At 35.5% G+C, this 20,491-nt stretch overlaps 4 protein-coding genes across 4 annotated transcripts in view; 3 read left to right on the top strand and 1 right to left on the bottom strand.

Annotated features, from left to right (window-relative positions):
* On the top strand, positions 7,645 to 10,416 carry LOC104785772 (cell differentiation protein RCD1 homolog). The gene is made up of 9 exons (XM_010511043.2): positions 7,645 to 7,915; positions 8,197 to 8,268; positions 8,441 to 8,530; positions 8,644 to 8,686; positions 8,897 to 9,003; positions 9,192 to 9,287; positions 9,638 to 9,828; positions 9,912 to 9,981; positions 10,088 to 10,416. Exons 1-9 carry the CDS (start codon positions 7,736 to 7,738, stop codon positions 10,190 to 10,192), a joined length of 954 nt encoding a protein of 317 aa, XP_010509345.1. The 5' UTR covers positions 7,645 to 7,735; the 3' UTR covers positions 10,193 to 10,416.
* LOC104785781 (glucose-fructose oxidoreductase domain-containing protein 1) lies at positions 10,383 to 12,948 on the bottom strand. Its single transcript, XM_010511054.2, has 12 exons — positions 12,823 to 12,948; positions 12,592 to 12,732; positions 12,446 to 12,494; positions 12,141 to 12,158; positions 11,740 to 11,855; positions 11,535 to 11,648; positions 11,380 to 11,430; positions 11,212 to 11,300; positions 11,076 to 11,136; positions 10,918 to 10,995; positions 10,718 to 10,825; positions 10,383 to 10,633 (listed from the first exon to the last, which is right to left on the bottom strand). The coding sequence occupies exons 1-12, from the start codon at positions 12,946 to 12,948 to the stop codon at positions 10,520 to 10,522; spliced, it is 1,065 nt and encodes a 354-aa protein (XP_010509356.1). The 3' UTR covers positions 10,383 to 10,519.
* LOC104785762 (DNA topoisomerase 6 subunit B-like) lies at positions 13,042 to 18,200 on the top strand. The gene is made up of 19 exons (XM_010511031.2): positions 13,042 to 13,409; positions 13,523 to 13,575; positions 13,760 to 13,857; positions 13,982 to 14,087; positions 14,236 to 14,373; positions 14,512 to 14,563; positions 14,661 to 14,725; positions 15,095 to 15,201; positions 15,414 to 15,516; positions 15,621 to 15,706; positions 15,802 to 15,998; positions 16,222 to 16,337; positions 16,479 to 16,564; positions 16,729 to 16,801; positions 17,070 to 17,161; positions 17,262 to 17,400; positions 17,479 to 17,573; positions 17,659 to 17,833; positions 17,930 to 18,200. Exons 1-19 carry the CDS (start codon positions 13,325 to 13,327, stop codon positions 18,077 to 18,079), a joined length of 2,016 nt encoding a protein of 671 aa, XP_010509333.1. The 5' UTR covers positions 13,042 to 13,324; the 3' UTR covers positions 18,080 to 18,200.
* Positions 18,758 to 20,491, top strand: part of LOC104785730 (protein ETHYLENE INSENSITIVE 3) — a 5,390-nt gene continuing 3,656 nt past the window's right edge. The window contains exons 1-2 of the mRNA XM_010511006.2: positions 18,758 to 19,033; positions 19,654 to 19,734. Of these exons, the coding sequence (XP_010509308.1) occupies positions 19,702 to 19,734 (33 nt within the window). The 5' untranslated portion in view covers positions 18,758 to 19,033; positions 19,654 to 19,701. The remainder of the gene's footprint in view (positions 19,034 to 19,653; positions 19,735 to 20,491) is intronic.

The raw sequence follows: 20,491 nt of genomic DNA, 5'->3' as shown, positions 1-20,491 counted from the left end.
TTGGAGTGATGATTAGGATCAGATATTTTTGTATTTATAACTCTGGTATTTTTCAGTATTGACTATTGAAGAGGAACCCTTCAAAATTTTAAAATTCATACAATCACCCCTATCTTTTTATTCTCTTACATAACAAGTAGTATATTATTTTTCAAAAAATGCATCTTACACATAAAAATTGGGAAAGTTCTACAAAATTTTTTAAAAAAAAATTCAGCAAATTCTGTATCTGATAAACCATTTTTTTAGAATACTTATCTAAAAATAAAACTTTCAAAATTATTACTTTTCCTATGTATTACTAATTACTATTAAGTACCTTACTGAAATTAGGTCTAAAAGAAAAAAAAGCATTCTTACTTTGAATCGGTTTTATAATATACTACCTATCTACATTTAGTTTGTTTTGTAAGAAGTTTTAATATTTATATGAATTTAAATTTATAATTTTATTAATGCCCGATTCAATGATTTGGAGGGCACTAAACTAAATTACATAATAAATTCTCAATTAACAAGTCACACAAAAAAATGTCCAAAGTTCCGTTGAATTTGGGTCAATAAAATTTCAAATGGGCCGAATACAAAAGACTCTTTGCATTTTTTCTATAAATAATATTCTCAACGTTTTAGAACACTGATAAGTATAGTTTCAAATGTATTGCAACAATCAAGTTATAAAGATCTTGCTTTGTTATGTTATGCTTATGGTATGCGAAAATTAATTTATAAAATGTAAAGTTGTAAAATAAATCTACAAATTACACTCATTAATTTAATAAGTATAGTAGGTGTAATATGGGAACATGATCGAGTTACAAGGTTATATTAAAATCTCCATAAAAATAAATTAAATTAAAAACATAGTGAAATTTGACTTGAAACGTAGTTCATTAGATGTTCTTTGGAAATTGAATACAGAAAAGAGTAAGTTGGAAATCAAGGAAACTATTGCCGGAGAAGCTATCGTTATGTGTAAACAACAGCGGATACCTCGCTTGTAGTTTAAAGCGTTAGTGAAACTAATGCTTTAAAAAAGCGTCCTTTACTTTTGAACACTAATTTGGGTTTTGCACCTCACATTTTTTTTTATGTAACGCTTCAAAACACTCATTGTGTGATATTTCAAAATTAGTGTTAGTTATAATTGAATATTATTTTGAGTTTTGACGTAGCTTGTATTAGAAATCTTCTCTGTAACGCTTCAAAACAGTTTTTGTCTGATGTTTGAAGTGTTTGTTACTTTTGAATACTATTTTAAATTTTGAATCTCATTTAATGTTATGTGATTCATGCGTTTCTGTCAATTTTTACTCATTTAATCAATCTATACTTTTTAAAAATGATATTATATTATTCTATATCATACTCATAAGTGGTATTTCACAACAACATATCAACTTCAATGATGCTACTGAGACATGTTTCTGGTTTCTACTTTGCCATTGTTTTGCTAAACTGGTTTCATTATTACTTGTCAAATAACTCAACTTTGTAGTTACATCAATTAAAAAATACAGAGAAATCTAAATTTAAATACAGTTATACCATATGTCCGAGTAATTATTAATTTACTACAACTTTATATTTATGGAAAATATACTTTGTTAGATTTTATGATGTGCCCTATAAAAGGATACACCAAAATGTGAAACTTAGGAAAAGTTGGGGACAGAAGAGAATTAATGTTGAAGATTTTGGTGGAAATCAGAAAAATATAATGGGGTTGGTCCAATGGAATAATTTACTACTACATCATCACTTTCGACGGTTTTGATTGACAATATAAAAAGAGCAGTGGATGAGTTGTCGCTTTCGCATTGGTCAATTAGCATGTGACGTGCAATAACTGACACGTATGATTGTCAATACATGTCTCTCTTTTTTTTTTTTCTCATTAGGTAAGTCGACGTGGCTTTTATAGTCAAGTCATCAGCAATATGATTATCAGATTATGCAATGTATGACTCTTATGATATTTCCGTAGATGATTTTTTCTCTAGAAATATTTGGCCATTTGGGTAAACTCTCTTTTCTTTTATTTTCGAAAAAACAAGGATAATATTACTCAATACCATAATTTTGGATTAATATGTAGAAAATACCACAATGTCAGATAATTTTGGTAAGTATCACTTTTTATATGGCCAACATGACAAGAGTACCCTTAATAAATAGGTGGGAAATGTGCAATGCCGACAACAGGGTGGTATAGGTAGAGAACAATACCATGGTAATGATGATGATGTATTTTATATAATACGACTGTAGTTTAAGAATTGCTTTACGACGGTATAACAATATCCCATGCTATTTCTCTGGAAAGCATGTTTTCTTTTGTGAGGGATGCACATCAATGTTTTTAGTTCACCTCGACTCTGCGTGATCCATCTACTAAAGGCGCCTCCGTAACAGGCAGTGTATCGGCGACGGAGATAGAAACGGCGCATTGCATCACATTGTATTTCCTATAAGGCACGTGAATTTATCATGTAAATGGCATATAATATTATTAAAAATAGTATGATTGCTTGAAGTAAATATACGTTGCATGGTAACTCTTACCAAAAACTCGGTTTAAATAACAGTCATTTAAAAGAACATCATATGGTTTTAAAAAAATAGCACGGTTTAGATAAAAACAGCGTGAAAGATAAAAGGATAGCGTGTGTTACAACAATTTATTAGCACCATGATTTTGGTCGGAGATGATGCAGATACGGTGGGTGACGGAGAGAACAGTTTTTTTGGCCCAAATATTTGTTTTACCAAGCTTCAAAACAATATCGTTTGATTATGTATTTGGTGATGGTGGGGATTTAAAAAGAAAAAAAAAAGGAATGTAGATGGTAACGAACATAATTGCCATCGAAGAGAGATGACTACAGTACCTCATGCTAAGTATTAATGTCGGTATGTATTTTCAACTCATGATGCCTACCTATAATATATGTCTTCTATATGGTGTTAGCCTATATAAGTCCACAAAGGTAATTACTCTACCCCTCAGGGACAGCTCCTGTACACCAAATGGTATTCCCTTAATTCTTTTACAATTTAGTGGTATCTACTGCATATACTTAAAAAAACAAACCGTTCTCAAGAAAGTATTATATAAAAATTAACTATTTATGTTCTAAAGTAAAGGGCATGACACAAAATGATCAAATTAAGTAAATGACCTTAAAAACGAAGCAACTAAGATCATCATTAGTGGGAGTAACAATGAGGATTGCTCAAAATAATGTTTTTTGATTATTTTCTTTAAATATTATTATATATTTAAATAAAAATTCTGTAAAAAAAAATTGGGCAATCATAAACTGCTATACCTTAAAGAACTGATGCTTCAGATGTTCAGTGGAGAAGCGTTTCTCTCTCTTTGATTTGCTTTATCATTATTTTTCAGTTTTTAAGTGAGAGTATCGTTAAGAGTAACAACTAGTAATCATGCTCTAAGTAAATGACCTTAAAAACGAAGCTCAATGCTCACACACAAGTTGATCAATTGGGGTAAAACTATGCATACGTGCAAGTTGCAGCACACATTCAAGTCAAGACATACACCATGTTCTGTAGGCTTTATTTTAAGGTTATATAAGACACGGTAATCTGCAGTACACACTGGTACTTTATGCGAGACTAAATGAGCATCGTGCATTTTGTCTAAATGTATGGCAAAGAGGGGTTTACTCACAAAGTCACAATCTCACATATTCGTTTCAAAGAGATAAAGTTCAAAATATAAGTACGTATGCTCTAATCAGTCATCAATCAATACAATAAAAGTTGGATGCGTTTCTCTGCGGTGATGACACTTCAGCATTTTGGACAATTCTGTAGCTGACACCTAAGTTAAAAAAGGTAGTCAATCAAATTATAAAAATTAATACAGCTCAACTTTAATATCCAATAATATTCATCTCTCCTTCCATGTCACTTTTAAAGTTAATTTGCTGTATTTAAACAATAGCTCAAGCCCAACAATATAATAGCAAAATACAATTACATAGGAATCTAATTGTGCTCATAACTAAAAGCCAAGTAAATAGCACAAATCGTAGAAAGAGAAAATAGATTAAGAAATGGTTGTCGTTCAATTACTCAGGAAACCGAAAAATTGTGAGAACATCCAATATTCGATCTCTGCTTGTGATTAATTGTGAAAACTACGGTGAAGTTTGTTGTTCCTTTCCCTCCGCATCACTTTCCATTTTCTACTCTAAAATAATTTACCTTAACAGAGACATTAGAAATATTGGAATATTGGATGTTCAACAGAGATAATAAAGTAATCATCCAAATTGACGATGTTGCTTTGTATTTTTTCGGAGACGTATTTTGAATCCGGTAAGAGATACGGTAAACCAAACAAATTGGTTATCTCTTGCAATAGAAAGATAATGAGAGGTAAGAGTATGCACGCCATGGGAAAACTACACCAAGGAGATAAAACAGTAGAAAAAACATTCATGCGGCGTAGTGCGGGCACAATCCTAGTATTAAATAAAAAGACAAAATGATGTATTCAAGTAAAATGAAAACGAAGCTCACAATTTTTAAAAAAAAATTCAAAATAGTATTTAATAGATTGCATGGAGTGTTTCAGTCCCTTTGAACTAATTTTGTTTACGTTGGCTGAAGAGAGACGAGTTAAAGAAGCCTAAAAAACTCTCTCTCTCTAAACTCTCCTCCTTCTCTCTAGTTTTTTCTTTCTTTCGACTCCGTTTGCCTCTCCGGCAAGCCCTTCTGGCGCCGGAGAGGGCTCCCTCATCCTTAACTATTTCCTGCTTTGTCTCCTCCCGTCGATGAGTCTTTCTCCTCCGGTGAAGCTGTCCTCCGTGTCAGAACTGGGCTCTAGTTGGTGGTTCCGGAGCAAGTGTTGGCGCGTCGTTCGAAGGGTCGCTTGAGAGTGGCTGTTGGGGTTAACTTGGTTCGGATGCTTGAGGACAGCTTCAATCCAGTTCTTTTCTGGCAGATTTGGGTGGGCGGCTGTTCGTGTGTCGGCAACTCTCCGGTGGTTGGTGTGGCTTTGGTGAGCAAGGGGGATATGGGCTTTCTTTTTGGGTTAGCTCCAGAGGTCAGGATCTGGGTTTGGTCGCCGGATCTTTTGACTTTTGCTCCTCCAGTGTGTGCGGTGCTTCTCTTCTTCTAGATCTGCTTCGTTTGACGGGTAAGGTTAGGGGAAGCTAGTTGTTTAGCTATTTGGTCTTCATGTCAAGTGGTCGAGGTTAGCATCGAAGGTTCAATGGTGAGTAGTCTTTCTTCTCCGTCAGCGGCGGTGTGGTGTGTATCCATGCTGATGTAGCTGTGGATCTGGTCAGGCAGAAAAGGAGCTTTGTAGTCGAACCCCGATTTGAAGACGTCGAATGGTTAGCTTCAGAGTTTCTCACGGCTCAACCGTCCTCCTAGAATCTAGGGTTACGACGGAAGTCGGTAAGGATATGGTGGGTTTGCTGTGTGATGAGGTGGTTAACGGTAGGTCTCTTTTGATCTTAGATGGCGTTCGTGGGCTCTATGTTCAGAAGTTTTGTCTGAGCCATCAATCTTCTGTCTCACCGCGAATAGCTTCCACCTGTCGAGATTGAAGATTTTCTGCTCGGGGAAATTGGGGAGATCGGATCTGGAATAGAAGGGTTAGATGTCAGTATGTCAGGTTGCTAGGTCGGGATCTGACATCGTCGATCTGATTTGTCGGAGGGATTAACTTTCTGGGAGGTTTGTAGCTTAAGTGGTCCACCGGAGGAAAGAGGTCGATGGTGGGAATCGGGTTTCTTCCGCCGTTGATCTTCGATTTTTCGGTGGTGTCGCTAGGCCGTGGACCTTGAAACCCGCCGGATTTAAGGTTTGATCTCTCTGCTTTCCGTGAGATCACACAGGATCCGAGCTTCATGACTGAATCCGGCAAACTCTTCTTTTTTTTCCGTTTTGTATTTGGATGAGAAATGTGTAAGGCCTCGGCCCAGCCCGTTAGGGTTTTTTTTTTCAAAAAAAAAAAAAAAAATGAAGCTGAAGAACCTTCTGAATCGATAAGAAGACCTCACCAAGAAAGGGCTATGAGAGGTTCAAGTTTCTCTTTAGGGGATGGCCCCAAACACAAAGAGTGCTCACAAAAGGTAAGAAGTATAAATCTCTTGGAGATTATTATGATCAAGAAATTGTGTTTATTTGTGGGTGTTGTCTGAATGATCATCATCATTATTATCAGTATCAATTATCTATAATTCTATATGGTGATGATGATATGATGATGAGGATTGCGTAATGAATGGAGCGATGAAGATTGCATGAAGGTTGATGAAGACAAGCTTGATGTGTCTTTTATTATCCCTCGTTTGGGCAACTTCGATCCTTTGGCAAGCTTCGGTTCCCCTCGGAATCAGCAGATTATTATTGTTTCACTACCTTACTATCTCTCTTTTTGTCTATGTATCCTTGTTTACTTTGTTTCCAGTTTGGTTTGTTGTCTTTAATTTCGTCATGTTTGTGTTGAATGTGTGTGTGTGATGTTGATGCACCATTCAGGTGTGTTCCAATCTGTGTGTGAGGAATAAAAGAATATTCGGTTTCTTAAAAAAAAAAAAAAAAAAAAAATTGTTTACGTTTTCTAAAAGTAATATTATTTACAAAAATTCAAAATATAGTTAATGCATTATGCTCAGGCCCGGCTCATAGGGATGGCAGGAGGGGCAAAGCCAAGGGACCAACCCAAAATTAAGAAAAAATCCTTCAACAAAGGGGACAAAAAAAAGAAAAAAATTTAGTGTGAAAAGGGTCCAAAAATATGCATTGCATTGTGCATTTCAAACCGTTTCAACTAATTTTGTTTACGTTCTAAAAATAATATTATTTACAAAAATTCAAAATAGTAGTCAATGCTTTGCATTGTGCGTTTCGAACTGTTTCAACTAATTTTGTTTACGTTCTAAAAGTAATATTATTTACAAAAATTCAAAATAGTAATCAATGCTTTGCATTGTGCGTTTCGAACCGTTTCAACTGATTTTGTTTGCGTTCTAAAAGTAATATTATTTACAAAAAATCAAAATAGTAGTCAATGCATTGCATTGTGCGTATCGAACCGTTTGAACTGATTTTTAAGTTGATACTCATATGTGGCATTTAAGACAATCATAAATTTTAAAGACATAGCAAAAAAAAATTCAAGAAATCTCATGTTATTTAATTGACAATCTTTAGCAAAAGAAAAAGTTATTCAAGTGACGAGTTATAGATATTCCTCTCAAATATAATGTTATTAAACATGAACTTTATTTAAAATAAACTTAACTTAATCTAACGTTTCTATTATTCAGTTAATAATTTAAATAAAATTCGAGGTTATTCAAAATTTAGCAGTTTTTTTGAGGAAAATTTGGTTCAAAACACTTTAAACCCAAAATAGGTCTAGCTCTCATCAAGTATAATATTTTAGGTCTTCTAACCCTCAGATTCTTCTTCATTATACAAGTTATACAAAAAAAATATATAAATCATTTAAAAACCATGAGAGTAAAAAACAAAAATGGTTTTCACAAAGTTACAATAATATTTGAAACTTGTGTCAAAACAAAAATTAAAAAAAAAAAAAAAAAAAAGAAGGCAGAGTTACAGCATAAAAGGAAGAAAGGGGCGTAATTGCCAACTCTATAATTAGATACAGAAAGAGAGAACAAAAGAGAGCAAACTTGAAATCCTTGAAAACGAAGGAGAGAGCCAACAACAACTCTGGACAATGGCGAATCTACCTCCATCTCTCTCTATGGGCACACCTTTCGGCGGTCCAAGCACCTCTGCCCAGAATCCTACCGGTGCTCCGGCGAACAAAGATCGGAATTTGGCTTCCGCGGAGCAGTTGGTACTCGATCTAAGCAATCCTGAACTCAGAGAGAATGCTCTTCTCGAGCTTTCCAAGGTTTCTCCTAATTTTAAATCTCTCTCATGTTATCTTCCTTGTTTATAGGCTGTCGTTTTCTCTGCCCGATTCGTCAACGAGAGAGAGCTAGGGTTACACAAGTGAAAAAAATTTCCAAGTTGGGAATCTTTCTTATGAAAAAATGAATTGAGTGTTTTTGTTTTGCTTTTCGTATGTGAGTTTGGGAACTTGGTTATGCATGAAACCTGAAAAAGGTCGAATCTTTTTTGCTGTCGACGATTTTGTGTATATCTGACTTGTTGTTGCTGTTTCTCTTGTAGAAGCGAGAATTGTTTCAGGATCTGGCTCCTCTCTTGTGGAACTCCTTTGGTACCATTGCTGCCTTGTTGCAGGTATGACTTGAATGCATCTGTTTCGGTTATATCCAGTTATTTAAATGTTTTTTTCTTTCTTGTTGAAAATTGATGAGTCTATTGATTGCAAATGATTCATTTATATCCAGATGCTATTTATTTCTTGTTAGTGTCGGTATGATTTGACTGGTCTCTTCTATTTTGCTTGCAGGAGATAGTATCAATCTACTCTGTGCTTGCACCTCCAAATCTGACTCCTGCTCAGTCCAACCGTGTTTGCAACTCACTTGCCCTTCTTCAGGTTTGCATGGAAATTTCTACTTCTTATTTAGGATGTTTGATTGCATGTTCATATTTTTGCTGAATCCATCAAGTTCCTGATACTCTTCTGTTTCTGGCTGTTGTACTCTGCAGTGCGTAGCATCTCATCCTGACACCAGAATGTTGTTTCTCAAGGGTAATGTTCTTGTTCTTTCCATCAGGCTAGCTTGCCTATAATATAATGCTATGTGCGATTGAGGATGTCTATCATATCATCTTGTCTGTTTTATGCTACTGAGTGGTGGTTATCCTTTTATTGTATATACCTTTTATGGTTTCAATTTATTTCATGAAGTACTTACAACTGATGTATTAATTGTTATGCCGTTTTCGTTCCTATACACAGCCCACATCCCATTGTACCTTTATCCATTCCTTAACACAACGAGTAAGTCAAGGCCTTTTGAGTACTTGCGGCTTACTAGCTTAGGTGTCATTGGTGCACTTGTGAAGGTAAACCATCTGGCCCCTTTGCTGTCGCTTGTTTCCCTTCTGTTCTGAGGTTTTGCTGAAAGATGTGTAAATGGTCTTGGTTTCTAATTAAATGATACTGTGGATAATTTATATTCCTTTTTTTTGCTAGTTAGTAGTGTATGAAATACTAAAAGTCATTGAGATCCTTATTTCACTTTTTGAACCAGGTTGATGATACAGAGGTCATTAGCTTCCTTCTTTCAACTGAAATTATCCCTCTGTGCCTCCGCACCATGGAGATGGGGAGTGAGCTGTCAAAAACTGTGAGCCTTTTAACTTAATTTAATATTTTGGTCAGTTATATATTCTTCTGAGATGTATTTATTATGTCTGCGGTTATAATGTGTTCAACTTTTGGCGTTTTAAAATTGTTCATATTAATAACTCAAATCTTAACCTTTGACAGTCTCTACCGAAACCGTCTCAATTCTTCGTGTCACTGTTTTTCTAAACTGTATGAATACTGTAGCCAAAATTCTGAACAACGTATTACTTATATTTTCTAGGCTTGGATTAAATAAATTCATGAATCTAGTTCTTACAAGTTAGATTGTGTCTACAGTGGAATTGTGCAATGTCTAGTTTACTAATTTACATGATATATTATTGACAGGTTGCAACGTTCATAGTTCAAAAGATCTTGTTGGATGATGTGGGGATGGATTACATTTGCACAACAGCAGAGAGGTTTTTTGCAGTTGGTCGAGTTTTGGGCAATATGGTTCAGTCACTTGTGGAGCAGCCTTCACCCCGCCTTTTGAAGCATATCATTCGTTGCTATCTTCGTTTATCAGACAACCCAAGGTTGGTTTATCTCGATCAGAGATGAGTTTTCATATATTTTCATGTGCTTGGCTTCTTAATACTCGAGTTTGTGTTTTACTTAGGGCTTGTGCTGCCCTCGGAAGTTGTCTCCCTGACTCTCTACGAGATGGAACCTTTAGCAATTGTCTTCGCGTAAGTTTCATTTTTTTGACTCTTTAAGAGTTTTGAGCTTGTTGGTGTAAGAGATTGTTGGTGTAAGAGATGATTTAGTTGAAAACTTGGGTATATGTCGTTTCAGGAGGATCAAATCGCAAGGAGGTGGCTGCAACAGTTGGTTCACAATGTTGGAGTTGGTCGAGTCCCAACACATCAAGGTGGAGGAGGATTTGAGCACATGCTTTGAACTGAATCCATCTCAGCCCGTCCATGGAGTGTTTCTTCTGTTTTAGTTTATAAGTTATTCATGTGCGTTTGATGCCTTGACTTAGATGATGGGTTATATAGGCTTTTAATCTGTTTGCAATTCTTATTGTAATTATTAAAAGCTTTAGAACAAAACCCCGAGAATGCATAAGTCTGGGGATAATAAAGGATTGGTTATAAAATGAATATGATAGAGTTTGCATTTTTATGTTGAAAGGTAACATTTTTTATTCCAACAAAGCTTTAGCGGCCTCTTGTTGTCTACATCGTACTTATTAATGGTTCATAAACAAAAAAAGGTTCAAGGCTAGAATTTGGTGACAGTGACTACGGCTCCATTTTTTTCACCAGACTCGAGCATTGCTTCAAGAACTGCAACGTCACGAGCACCTTCGACGTATGATAGACGAGGCTCTTGCTCCTGCAACAAATCCATTGGAGATTTTAGGTTTCAAAATATTCATGTTTTGAGTTCCTGCATTCAAGGCTAAGATTCTAGGATTACCTTTGAAGTCTCTGAAATATCATTGAAGAATGCTTTTAGTTCTTCGGTCACTCCGCTAAACGGGTAAAAAATGGTCCTTGATGTCCCTCCTTCTCCGTAAATCGTGGCCTGGAAAGCTCAGAAGATCATAGCCATTTGAGTTGAGTAGTTTCAAGCAAAATCTGAATATTTCAGTTGGCAACATGTTAAAGTAGACAAACCATGTAACCATGTCGGCCACCTTCGACTCCACGCTCTAGTTGAACAGTACCCTTTAGTCCTACGACTCTCCATAATATCTAAAAAGTATAAGTTATGTGAGAAAAAACTATGGTTATTAGCGCTGTCGAAAGCAGAACATCCAATTCTTACTACATGCCTTTGGAGATCTTGAAGACACAACCATAACAAAAACCCCAGAGCATCCATTCTCGAGCTGACTATGGAGCAAAGAATTGTCCTGGTTTAGAGTATTCAGTGTGCTAAGAGACAGGGCTTAGTGTAGCTACACTTACAAGTTTGATGTTATATTGTCTGGTCCAGGTAAAGTCTTATCCACATGGGAAGTGGCGGCTGAGACTGATGTTACCTCACATCCGACAAGCTGTTCATGACAAACAAATAACAACATCACACTTGCAAGATATCGGAAAAGAATATTAGTTAATGGATTTATACGGTACCATTCTTAACCCTGCAATGAAATGCACACCCATATCCAAGATGAAACCACCCTGCAAAAGTAGAGCTTACAGTAAATATTGACAGATAACTTAGTTTCTTGGAGATATAAATGGGTGATAGAGATATATGTAACGAAATAGGATGTATTACGTACACTCAAATTTCGCCTCCACGAGCTTGAGAAATAAGGATTAGAACTGTTCATTGATCCCTCAATAATAAGTTGGACGTTCATCATATCCCCAATTTCTACCATCAGTTTCTTTAACTGCCCAAAGTAACCATGAGATATTTCAATTTTCAAGCACGATATTACTTGCTGAACCATAAGTGCCAAGAAGATAATAAGTAACATTTACCTCAACAAAAGCTGGCTCAAAACGATAATTTTCAGCCACAGCCCAGATAGGACGGCATGGGGAATCAGCTGAAATCTCTCTGTAGCTTGACATTGCAGTTTCTATCTCACTGATTGCTGCAACAAAAAAGGTTTAAACCAATAGGAAAAAATCGTTTCATCTGAACTTTAGAATGGCATAATCAGGAAGATTATAGTTTTCCATTAAATGGAACTTAAATCAATTCATCTCCACTGTAGAGTGGCATAATCAGGAAGATCATAGTTTTATGTTAAATAGGTCATGCTCAACAGGAAAAAATGACCCTAGGCCAGAGTAATCCTACACGTATCACGTTTAATAAGAGATGGAACTTAAAAAACATGCCAAGCTAGTTTAAACAAGAGGAGTGATCAACTTACAAGCAGCAGCTGGCTTCTCTGCAGACCGATCCAGGACAGCAACATACAGATCAAAAAAGAGGAAATAACTTCAGTGTTTTAAACTTAGAATTTATTTCCAAGAAGCAACAACATTGTTATTGAGGAAATAAGACGGTCATAACATGGTTTCGTTTAGCAATGGTAAGGCGAAGACATCCATAATAGCAAAAAGTTCCAAAATTTAATTCACATTTTAAACAATAGTAACAAAAGGCGGATAGTTATAGATTGTTCATGGCAGCTAAAATTGCAGTCTTTTAGGATTAATGAAGTTGGAGACTCACCTTGAAGGACATGCTTTCCTGCCTTGAGCATCTTCAGTGACATTTCAACCTAAAGCATGATAATTTTAAGTTCAACAAAATCCTATGCATTGTTACAACTAGATTCTTAAACCTATCAGTGAAGACACTAGGAATAAAGATGATACCATGGTTTCTGCAGCTACAACAACAGCAACACCAACAATTGAACTATCTTCAATAATCTCATTCAGACCCTCATCTCCCCATTTGCACTTCACATCAGGAAAATGCTTTCTTGCTATCTCCACAGCTCCTTTCGCAGATTCCTTCACCACCAAATCAAGCCCATCGATCGAACCACCATAAAAGTACACTCTTTTTAACAAATGGCAGCAAAAGGATTAAAAAAATGGTACCTCAGTACGGCTCCAAATCGCTTTCAGGACGAGGAGATCGGAGATCTCAGCCAAACGTGGAATGTATTGCGTTTTGACGAAGATCCCAGCTCCGAGAATAGCAATTCCAGGACAAGGATTCACCATTTTTTGCTTTCTCGTTTAAGGGTCCTTTGTTTTTTTTTTTTTTTTTTTTTTTTTTTTNGGATCCAAACTGAAACTGTTACTGCTTCTTTCTTGTCACACAACAAACAAATAAAACGCTTAATCCAATCGCGATCTTGACTCAACCGCTAGCCTTGTTCAATCGCAAACGCTGGATGAAAAAGACCGATATGCCCCCAGCAACCAATCTCCCTCTCATATCGATCGAGTTCTCTTAACTTCCCAATCCCAACCTTCTTCATAAAGCCCTAGTAGATCCTGCTTTGATTTATTTTTGGAGTTAGTGTTGAGTTTGAATAGATTAGGTTGATCTTTCTCGAATTTTTCAGTATTATTGTTGTTGTTTCAATACTTTGTCATGGCGGGGGATGATGTAGCTGAAACGAAGAAGGGAAGCTCGAAGAACACTAAGAACAGCAGCAACGAAAGCAAACTCAAGCAAAGTAATGATGATGATCTTTGTATCTTCTTCACTATTTCAAGTTTAATTGAGTGTTCCCGATGGTGTAATTGAGCTGAATAAATATTTCTTTTGGTTTAATTCGTGAATTTGCAGAATCTCCAGCTGAGTTTTTCGCGGAGAACAAGAATATTGCTGGATTTGATAATGTGAGTTCTCGATTTGTTTGGTTTCAATTCAAACGATGGATCTTCTTATGCTAGTGTTTCGGAAAAAAAAAATATGAATGGGTGTTGAATTGTGGTTTCAATTCTAGTTACTAGTCTCTAATTCAATCTCAGCAAAGTTTGAAGTATCTGATAAGTGGGTGTTGAATTGTGGTTTTTTTTTCAGCCAGGGAAGTCGCTTTATACTACAGTTAGAGAGCTTGTTGAAAATGCTCTTGATTCTGCAGAGTCTATTTCAGAGCTCCCTGAGGTTGAAGTAACTATGTACGTTTCCTTACTTTGGGCCTAAACACTATAATACTTCTTGCTAATCCGATATGTTGGTTGTGGTAGGAGAAAGTGTAGATTCACTGACTTGACTGTCCTTGTTTTCTTTTGTTTTTTGAAGCGAAGAGATTGTAAAATCTAAGTTTAATTCCATGATTGGTCTTATTGATCGGGAACGTGTTGACACACAGCTCTATGATGACTATGAGACAGAGAAGGCCCGTGAGGTACATGAATCTGTTTTATTGCTCTCATCTTCTTTCTGGATAAATCATTGTGCTTTTAAGCAGCTTTGTTTTAATGTTCAAGGAAGTTTTACTGCTCTCATGTTCATGGATTTGTTTCTGATTCTTGTAGTTGTTTCCTCCTATGTAGAAAAGGTTAGCAAAAGAAGCTCGTGTCAGTGAGATACAAGCCAAAAATTTGGCATCGGGAAAGAAAAACAAAGAGCCTGGAGTCTCAAAGGTTTTAAAGGCCCGTGGGGAAGCATCATACTACAAGGTGACATGTAAGGTGAGGGTTTGAATACTATTTGTTTGATTCTACTGAATTTTTCCTGTGCAATGTGAAGTATATGTATAAATAGCTGCAGATCCTTAATTACGTTCTTAAGCATTTTTTGAGTCATGACTTGGGTTGATCGTAATGTAGGATAATGGTAAGGGGATGCCACATGATGACATTCCAAATATGTTTGGGAGAGGTATCAACCTAATTCCTCTATTGATTTAGCCTGGTGTATCAACCTTATAATCTGGCTTTTATCTAGAGGCTAAATTTACAAATTGTCCTGATGACAGTTTTATCCGGGACGAAGTATGGACTGAAGCAAACACGTGGGAAGTTTGGTCTGGGCGCAAAGATGGTAGCTCTCTTATCAAGTCTAAATTTCAGGCTCTTATTCTTTTGTTTTTCGTATTTTGACTTTTATATGGCATGTTTCATATCTGAGATAAGCCTGTAAAACTGCGTAAAATGCTGAAGTGGTTTATCAATTTCAAATTTGTAGCATTCAGCATTCTATGACCAAAATAGGAAGATGGCTCGTTCCTAGGCTTACAAGTGGAATTCATATCTTATTGAAATGTCGTGCATGGATCTTTAGGAGGATCTGAACTGTTGTCGTTGATTGTCAACTGGTCTTTTGTTATTGTTCTCATAACATATGTTCGTATCTATATGTTTCCCAGAGAACCTGTTTAACTCTTAATTTCTCTAAATTTTCGTGGTGCAGGCCTTAATTTGGTCCAAAATGAGTACAGGCCTCCCCATAGAGATCTCTTCATCTATGAAAAGCCAAAACTATGTTACTTTCTGCAGACTGGATATTGATATTCACAGGTACCCAATTGAATACATGAACAGCTTCTCCAGAGCGAATATCAATTTAACTTTTTATGTTTCTGCATTTGAATAATAGCCATGAATCCTTTGGTCTTTCCAAGTCTTTTCATGATAAAAGCCATGAATGGCATAAATTTATTAAACCTCGTGCAAAACTTCTCATTTAGCTCGGCGTCAAATAATGGTCTTGATATGGTTGAATTTTTCAGGAACATTCCTCATATTCATCTGCACGAAAAGAAGGGAAACAAAGAGAAGTGGCATGGTGCCGAAATACAGGTGGTAATAGAAGGAAACTGGACAACATACAGAGTACGGGGTTTAGATCATTCTTTTTCTGTGTCTTATTTCTTAAGCGTTCTTAAGATATTTGCATGCACAGTTGTCTAACACATTTTATCTATTTGTTTTTCCAGTCAAAGATCTTGCACTATATGCGCCAAATGGCTGTTATTACTCCTTATGCACAGTTTCTGTTTAGATTTATATCAGAGACACCAGAGTATGATCTTTATCTCATTTTTTTACTGCTCTGTCACTTAGCTCTTTCTGTTTATGTGCAGCATTAACAAGTTATTTAATTTTCTTTTAATGTAGGAAAAATGTCATTATTAAATTTACTCGAAGAACTGATGTGATGCCTCCTATTCCTATCGAGACAAAGCACCATCCTTCTTCAGTTGACTTGCTGCTTATCAAGCGCCTTATTACAGACACAGCCAAAAAGACCCTTCTGCAGTTTCTTCAGAATGAATTTGTGAATATTAATAAAACCCTTGCAACACGATTAATTGGTAATTCTGACTTCGATCTCATTAGTTATACATGTCTGAAGTTGATTGATATTCCTGTTGCAGTTCATTTTAAGAAATTCTGTATCACATGTCCTGATAAATTAGACGGATTTAGATGTAATGTTTGTTGATTTTGAATGGCAATTTCTGCTCTAGTTTGTTGGTTTTCATTTTAAGAAAATTAACCCTTTAGTCATGATTATTCTTGTTTTCTTTCTTACAGGGGAAATGGGACCTGATTTCAGCCCTAGCATGGCTGTCAAATCTGTAACATCTCAGCAAATGGTACGCATACATCAGCTATTCCGCCAAGCTAAGTTCGACGACCCTAGTGGTAATGTAAGCAGCTGCTTTTTTTACTGTTCATGTGGAACTGCTTACCTATATCTCTTTTGAGGCTTGTATAAAAGTTTAATTTTGTTAGAGCATCTGGATTATAGCAAAAATTAGCTCTAATTACACTGCGGTTTTCTCCTTTAGTGTCTTAGTCCGGCAGGAGAATACAATCTTCGCCTAGGGATTATCAAGGAGCTGCATCCAGACATGGTGGCAACGTATTCAGGCAGGTTGAACGTCACTGCTACCCTCTTTTCTGCAAATACATCTGATTTATATATGGAGTGCTATACTAGTTATGTAGTAATCTCATCTGGCAAGCTTTACATTCTTTGTCATTTAATCTGAGCTTTGTTTTTTTAAGTGTTGACTTCTTCCTGGAAACTCTGTTCAGTGCTCAGGTCTTTGAAGGTCATCCTTTCATTGTTGAAGCTGGTGTTAGTGTGGGTGGACGAGATGTGAAACAGGCAAGTCACTATCCTCCTTTTGTTTTTAATTTTATTCAGCAAACCTTGCAAACACAGTCAAAAGAGAGTTCCCCTAACTTTAAGTTCGTTCTAACATGTTGCCACATAAGTGAGCTAAAATTTGAGCATGGATCATATCTGCTGCTCTTTATCTTAAGCTATGAATACGAGTGATCTTCTTGACATGATTCTGTTATTATCTCTTGATCTCACCCTTCTACTATCTAATAATAAATTCCTTTGGGAATCGCTGGAACTGAAATGATAGGGGATCAACATATTTCGTTTTGCAAACCGTATTCCACTCCTCTTTGAACAAGGAGGTGATGTTGTCACCAGGACGGCCTTAAAGAGAATCAAGTGAGATTTCTTGTTAGCTTGCTATATAACTAGGTATATCATTGTAGTTGGTATCGTTTTCCAACCTATTTTTATTAATAGGTATTGGAAAACTTTGCAGTTGGAATAGTTATAAGATCAACCAGACGCAAGACAAAATAGGAGTATTTGTGAGCATAGTGAGTACAAAAATTCCTTTCAAAGGGACAGGGAAAGAGTACATAGGAGATGACATCAGTGAGATAGCAACTGCAGTCAAGGTAACATCAAGAACGACTTTTCGACATTGTACAAACATCTTATTAAATCTAACGTTTGGCTTATATTTTTCTATGAAGTCTGCAATACAACAATGCTGCGTCCAACTGAAATCCAAAATAGTAAAGAGACTACAAGCCCGTGAACAGCAAGAGCGGAAACGCAGTTTGAGCAGGTAAAAAAAAAAAACACAAGAAATTCAGTTACCTGAAAAACACAAGACTATTTGTTACAAACCTGAAAACCGGAAATGGTTGCAGATACATCCCGGATGCAACAGGGGCAGTGTACGAGGTTTTAAAGCAAATGACAGAAGAACATAAGAAAAAAAAAAAGAGTTACGGAGAGGAAGACAAAGTTATAATTGAAAAAGTGTCTAAAGATATAATCACAAAAGAAATATTGACAGAGAAGCTTGCTGAGCATGTAGAACAGGTTTTTGTTTTTGCACCAGTCACACCCTCATCTTAAGGTCCTAGTGCATCATTTTTTTGTTTATGTTGCTGAATATTTGTGGTGGGGGGTTTGCAGGTGGACTACGAGATGGCATTAGAGTATGCAACACAAAGTGGAGTAAGTGAAGAACCGAGAGAAAACATATATCTCCAACACTTGGATACCAACAAGACCAACTTCATTGATCTTCATAGTCCAACTTTCGTCTTCAGGCTCATCTTGTAAAAGGAAAACATTTGCAATATCATTACACTTCAGCGAGTTTTAGTCAATTTTTTGTATTTGGGATTTAATATTGTAAGAACACTTAAAAAATGCAAAAAAAAAGACAAAAAATTTAACACTCTTTGGTTTGGTTAGTTTCAACAAATATGTCGGAAGAACGTGATAAAAAAAAAAAAAACGAAGAAGCACGAAAACTTTTAAAATATTGTAATTTCTTATAGTATTTTTTTAGACTCTTGAGAATACAAGATTTGTCGTAATCGATAATAGTTGTCGATGATGACGAAAACTTTTTCTCTACTTGTAATAACATGATGTAAAAAAAAGCTCATTTCTTCAACCCCCGTTTTAATGAGGAGGTATGGATGGATAATGGACCTAATTTGTTTTATTATTCCAAGTGAAAAATAAAAATAAAAGAAAAAAAGCCGCCAAAGAAATAACGTAAAAAAAAAAAAAAAGTAAGAGTATCGCGGGCAATAAAGAATATACGTGTAAGAAACAATTAAATACATACCGCGTAAAATAAAATAAAACGAAGAGTAGTGAGAGTAGTGCCAAAAGGCGCTTTGTTATTATTTTATTTAATTAAGAAAATAAAATAATAAATGATATCTCTTAAATTTATGTAAAAATTAAAAATATATATATAAGTGTAGTACTATCGTCTTCCTGATCTACAGAGAGACTCCACAAAAAAAAAAAAAAAACAAAGGAAACGCAAAGAAACGCGATTAAACAAAAGTCGCTTTCTACCCACGTGATCTTTCGTCGACTTTTCTTCTTCTTCCTTCTTCCTCCTCTTCCTCATCTCCCGTCTCTCTTCTCAACTTTTTTTTGTTTTGGGTGATGAAATTAGGGTTTACTATTTTCTCTTTCTTTCTCCCATCACCATAGACAAAAGAGACCTTTTTGTTCTTCATCTTATTCTTCTGCTGTTCATTTCTCTCCCAGGTACTACTACTATTACACGCTTCTTCAATATATTAGAGTTGTTTCGTTGATACTACTGATGATTAAGATGAGATGTATTCTTTTTTTTTCCCCGGGGGGTTTTAGTAGATCGATGGTTTTACTTGAGATTACTCGATCTAATTAGATTAGTTGATGTTGTTGTTGTTGTTATATATCGTTGGTCTATTTGAAATTATATTCAGAATTTAATTTTTATCTTTCTTCTTCTTATTATTATTATTATGCTGTTCATGATCATTTCTATTTTTGGGGTTTCCTCGATTTTTCCCATTCTTCCGTTTTTTTTTTTTTTGTTTCCCGATGTTGAAGATCTCATCCCTCTTTTGGAGTAATCGAATCTGTGAATTAGTTTTTTTTTTTAATTCAATTTTCCCTCCTATTGATGATTCGATTTTGATCAAGTTTGAAAAAAAACTAAGATCTGATGATGTGTTTTTTTAGTTACAACGGTGATTGAATTCGAAAAGCCCCTTTCTAAATTAAAAAAAAAAAAATCTGGGTTTAGGGTTTGATTTTAGTTACTTGTATTGATATAGAAAACGTACTGATTGGTTTTTGTTTTTGTGTGTTTAATTTTTTTTTTTTATATATAATTTCAGGTCAATTTTGGCTTTGGTACTTTTATTGTGAAGAAGAGTGACGACACGATGATGTTTAACGAGATGGGAATGTGTGGAAACATGGATTTCTTCTCNTTCTCTTTCTTCTTCCCATCACCATAGAAAAACAAAAAAAAAAAAGGCAGAGACCTTTTTCTTCTTCTTCGTATTTAATTCTTCGGCTGTTCATTTCTATCCCAGGTACTTACTACTACACGCTTCTTCAATCTATTAGAGTTGTTGTTTTATACTACCGATGATTATTTTTTATCCATGGGGGTTTAGTAGATCGATGGTTTTTACTTGATCTAATTAGATTACTTGATGTTNTCCTCCACAAGCTGAACCCGATTCTATCGTTGAAGACGACTACACCGATGATGAGATCGATGTGGATGAGTTGGAGAGGAGGATGTGGAGGGACAAGATGAGGCTTAAACGTCTCAAGGAGCAGGACAAGAGCAAAGAAGGTGTTGNATCATTTCTATTTTTGGAGTTTCCTCGATTTTTCCCATTCTTCCGTTTATTTCTTTTTTCCCCTTTGTTGAAGATCTCATCCCTCTTTTGGAATAATCGAATCTGTGAATTAGTTTTTCTTTTTTTTAATTTTTCCTCCGACTGATGATTCGATCTTGATCAAGTTTAAAAAAAAAAAACTAAGATCTGATGATGTGTTTTTTTTTTGAGTTATAACGATGATTGAATTCGAAAAGAAAAGAAAAATTCTGGGTTTAGGGTTTGATTTTTAGTAACTTTAACTTGTTTGATATTAGAAACCGTATTGATTGGTTTTTTTTTGTGTGTTTGATTTTTTTTTTTTTTTTTTTTTTTTTTTTTT

This window comes from Camelina sativa, chromosome 1 (genome assembly GCF_000633955.1).
Source record: "Camelina sativa cultivar DH55 chromosome 1, Cs, whole genome shotgun sequence".
Lineage (NCBI taxonomy): Eukaryota > Viridiplantae > Streptophyta > Magnoliopsida > Brassicales > Brassicaceae > Camelina > Camelina sativa.
This window is presented reverse-complemented; position numbering and strand designations above follow the sequence as displayed.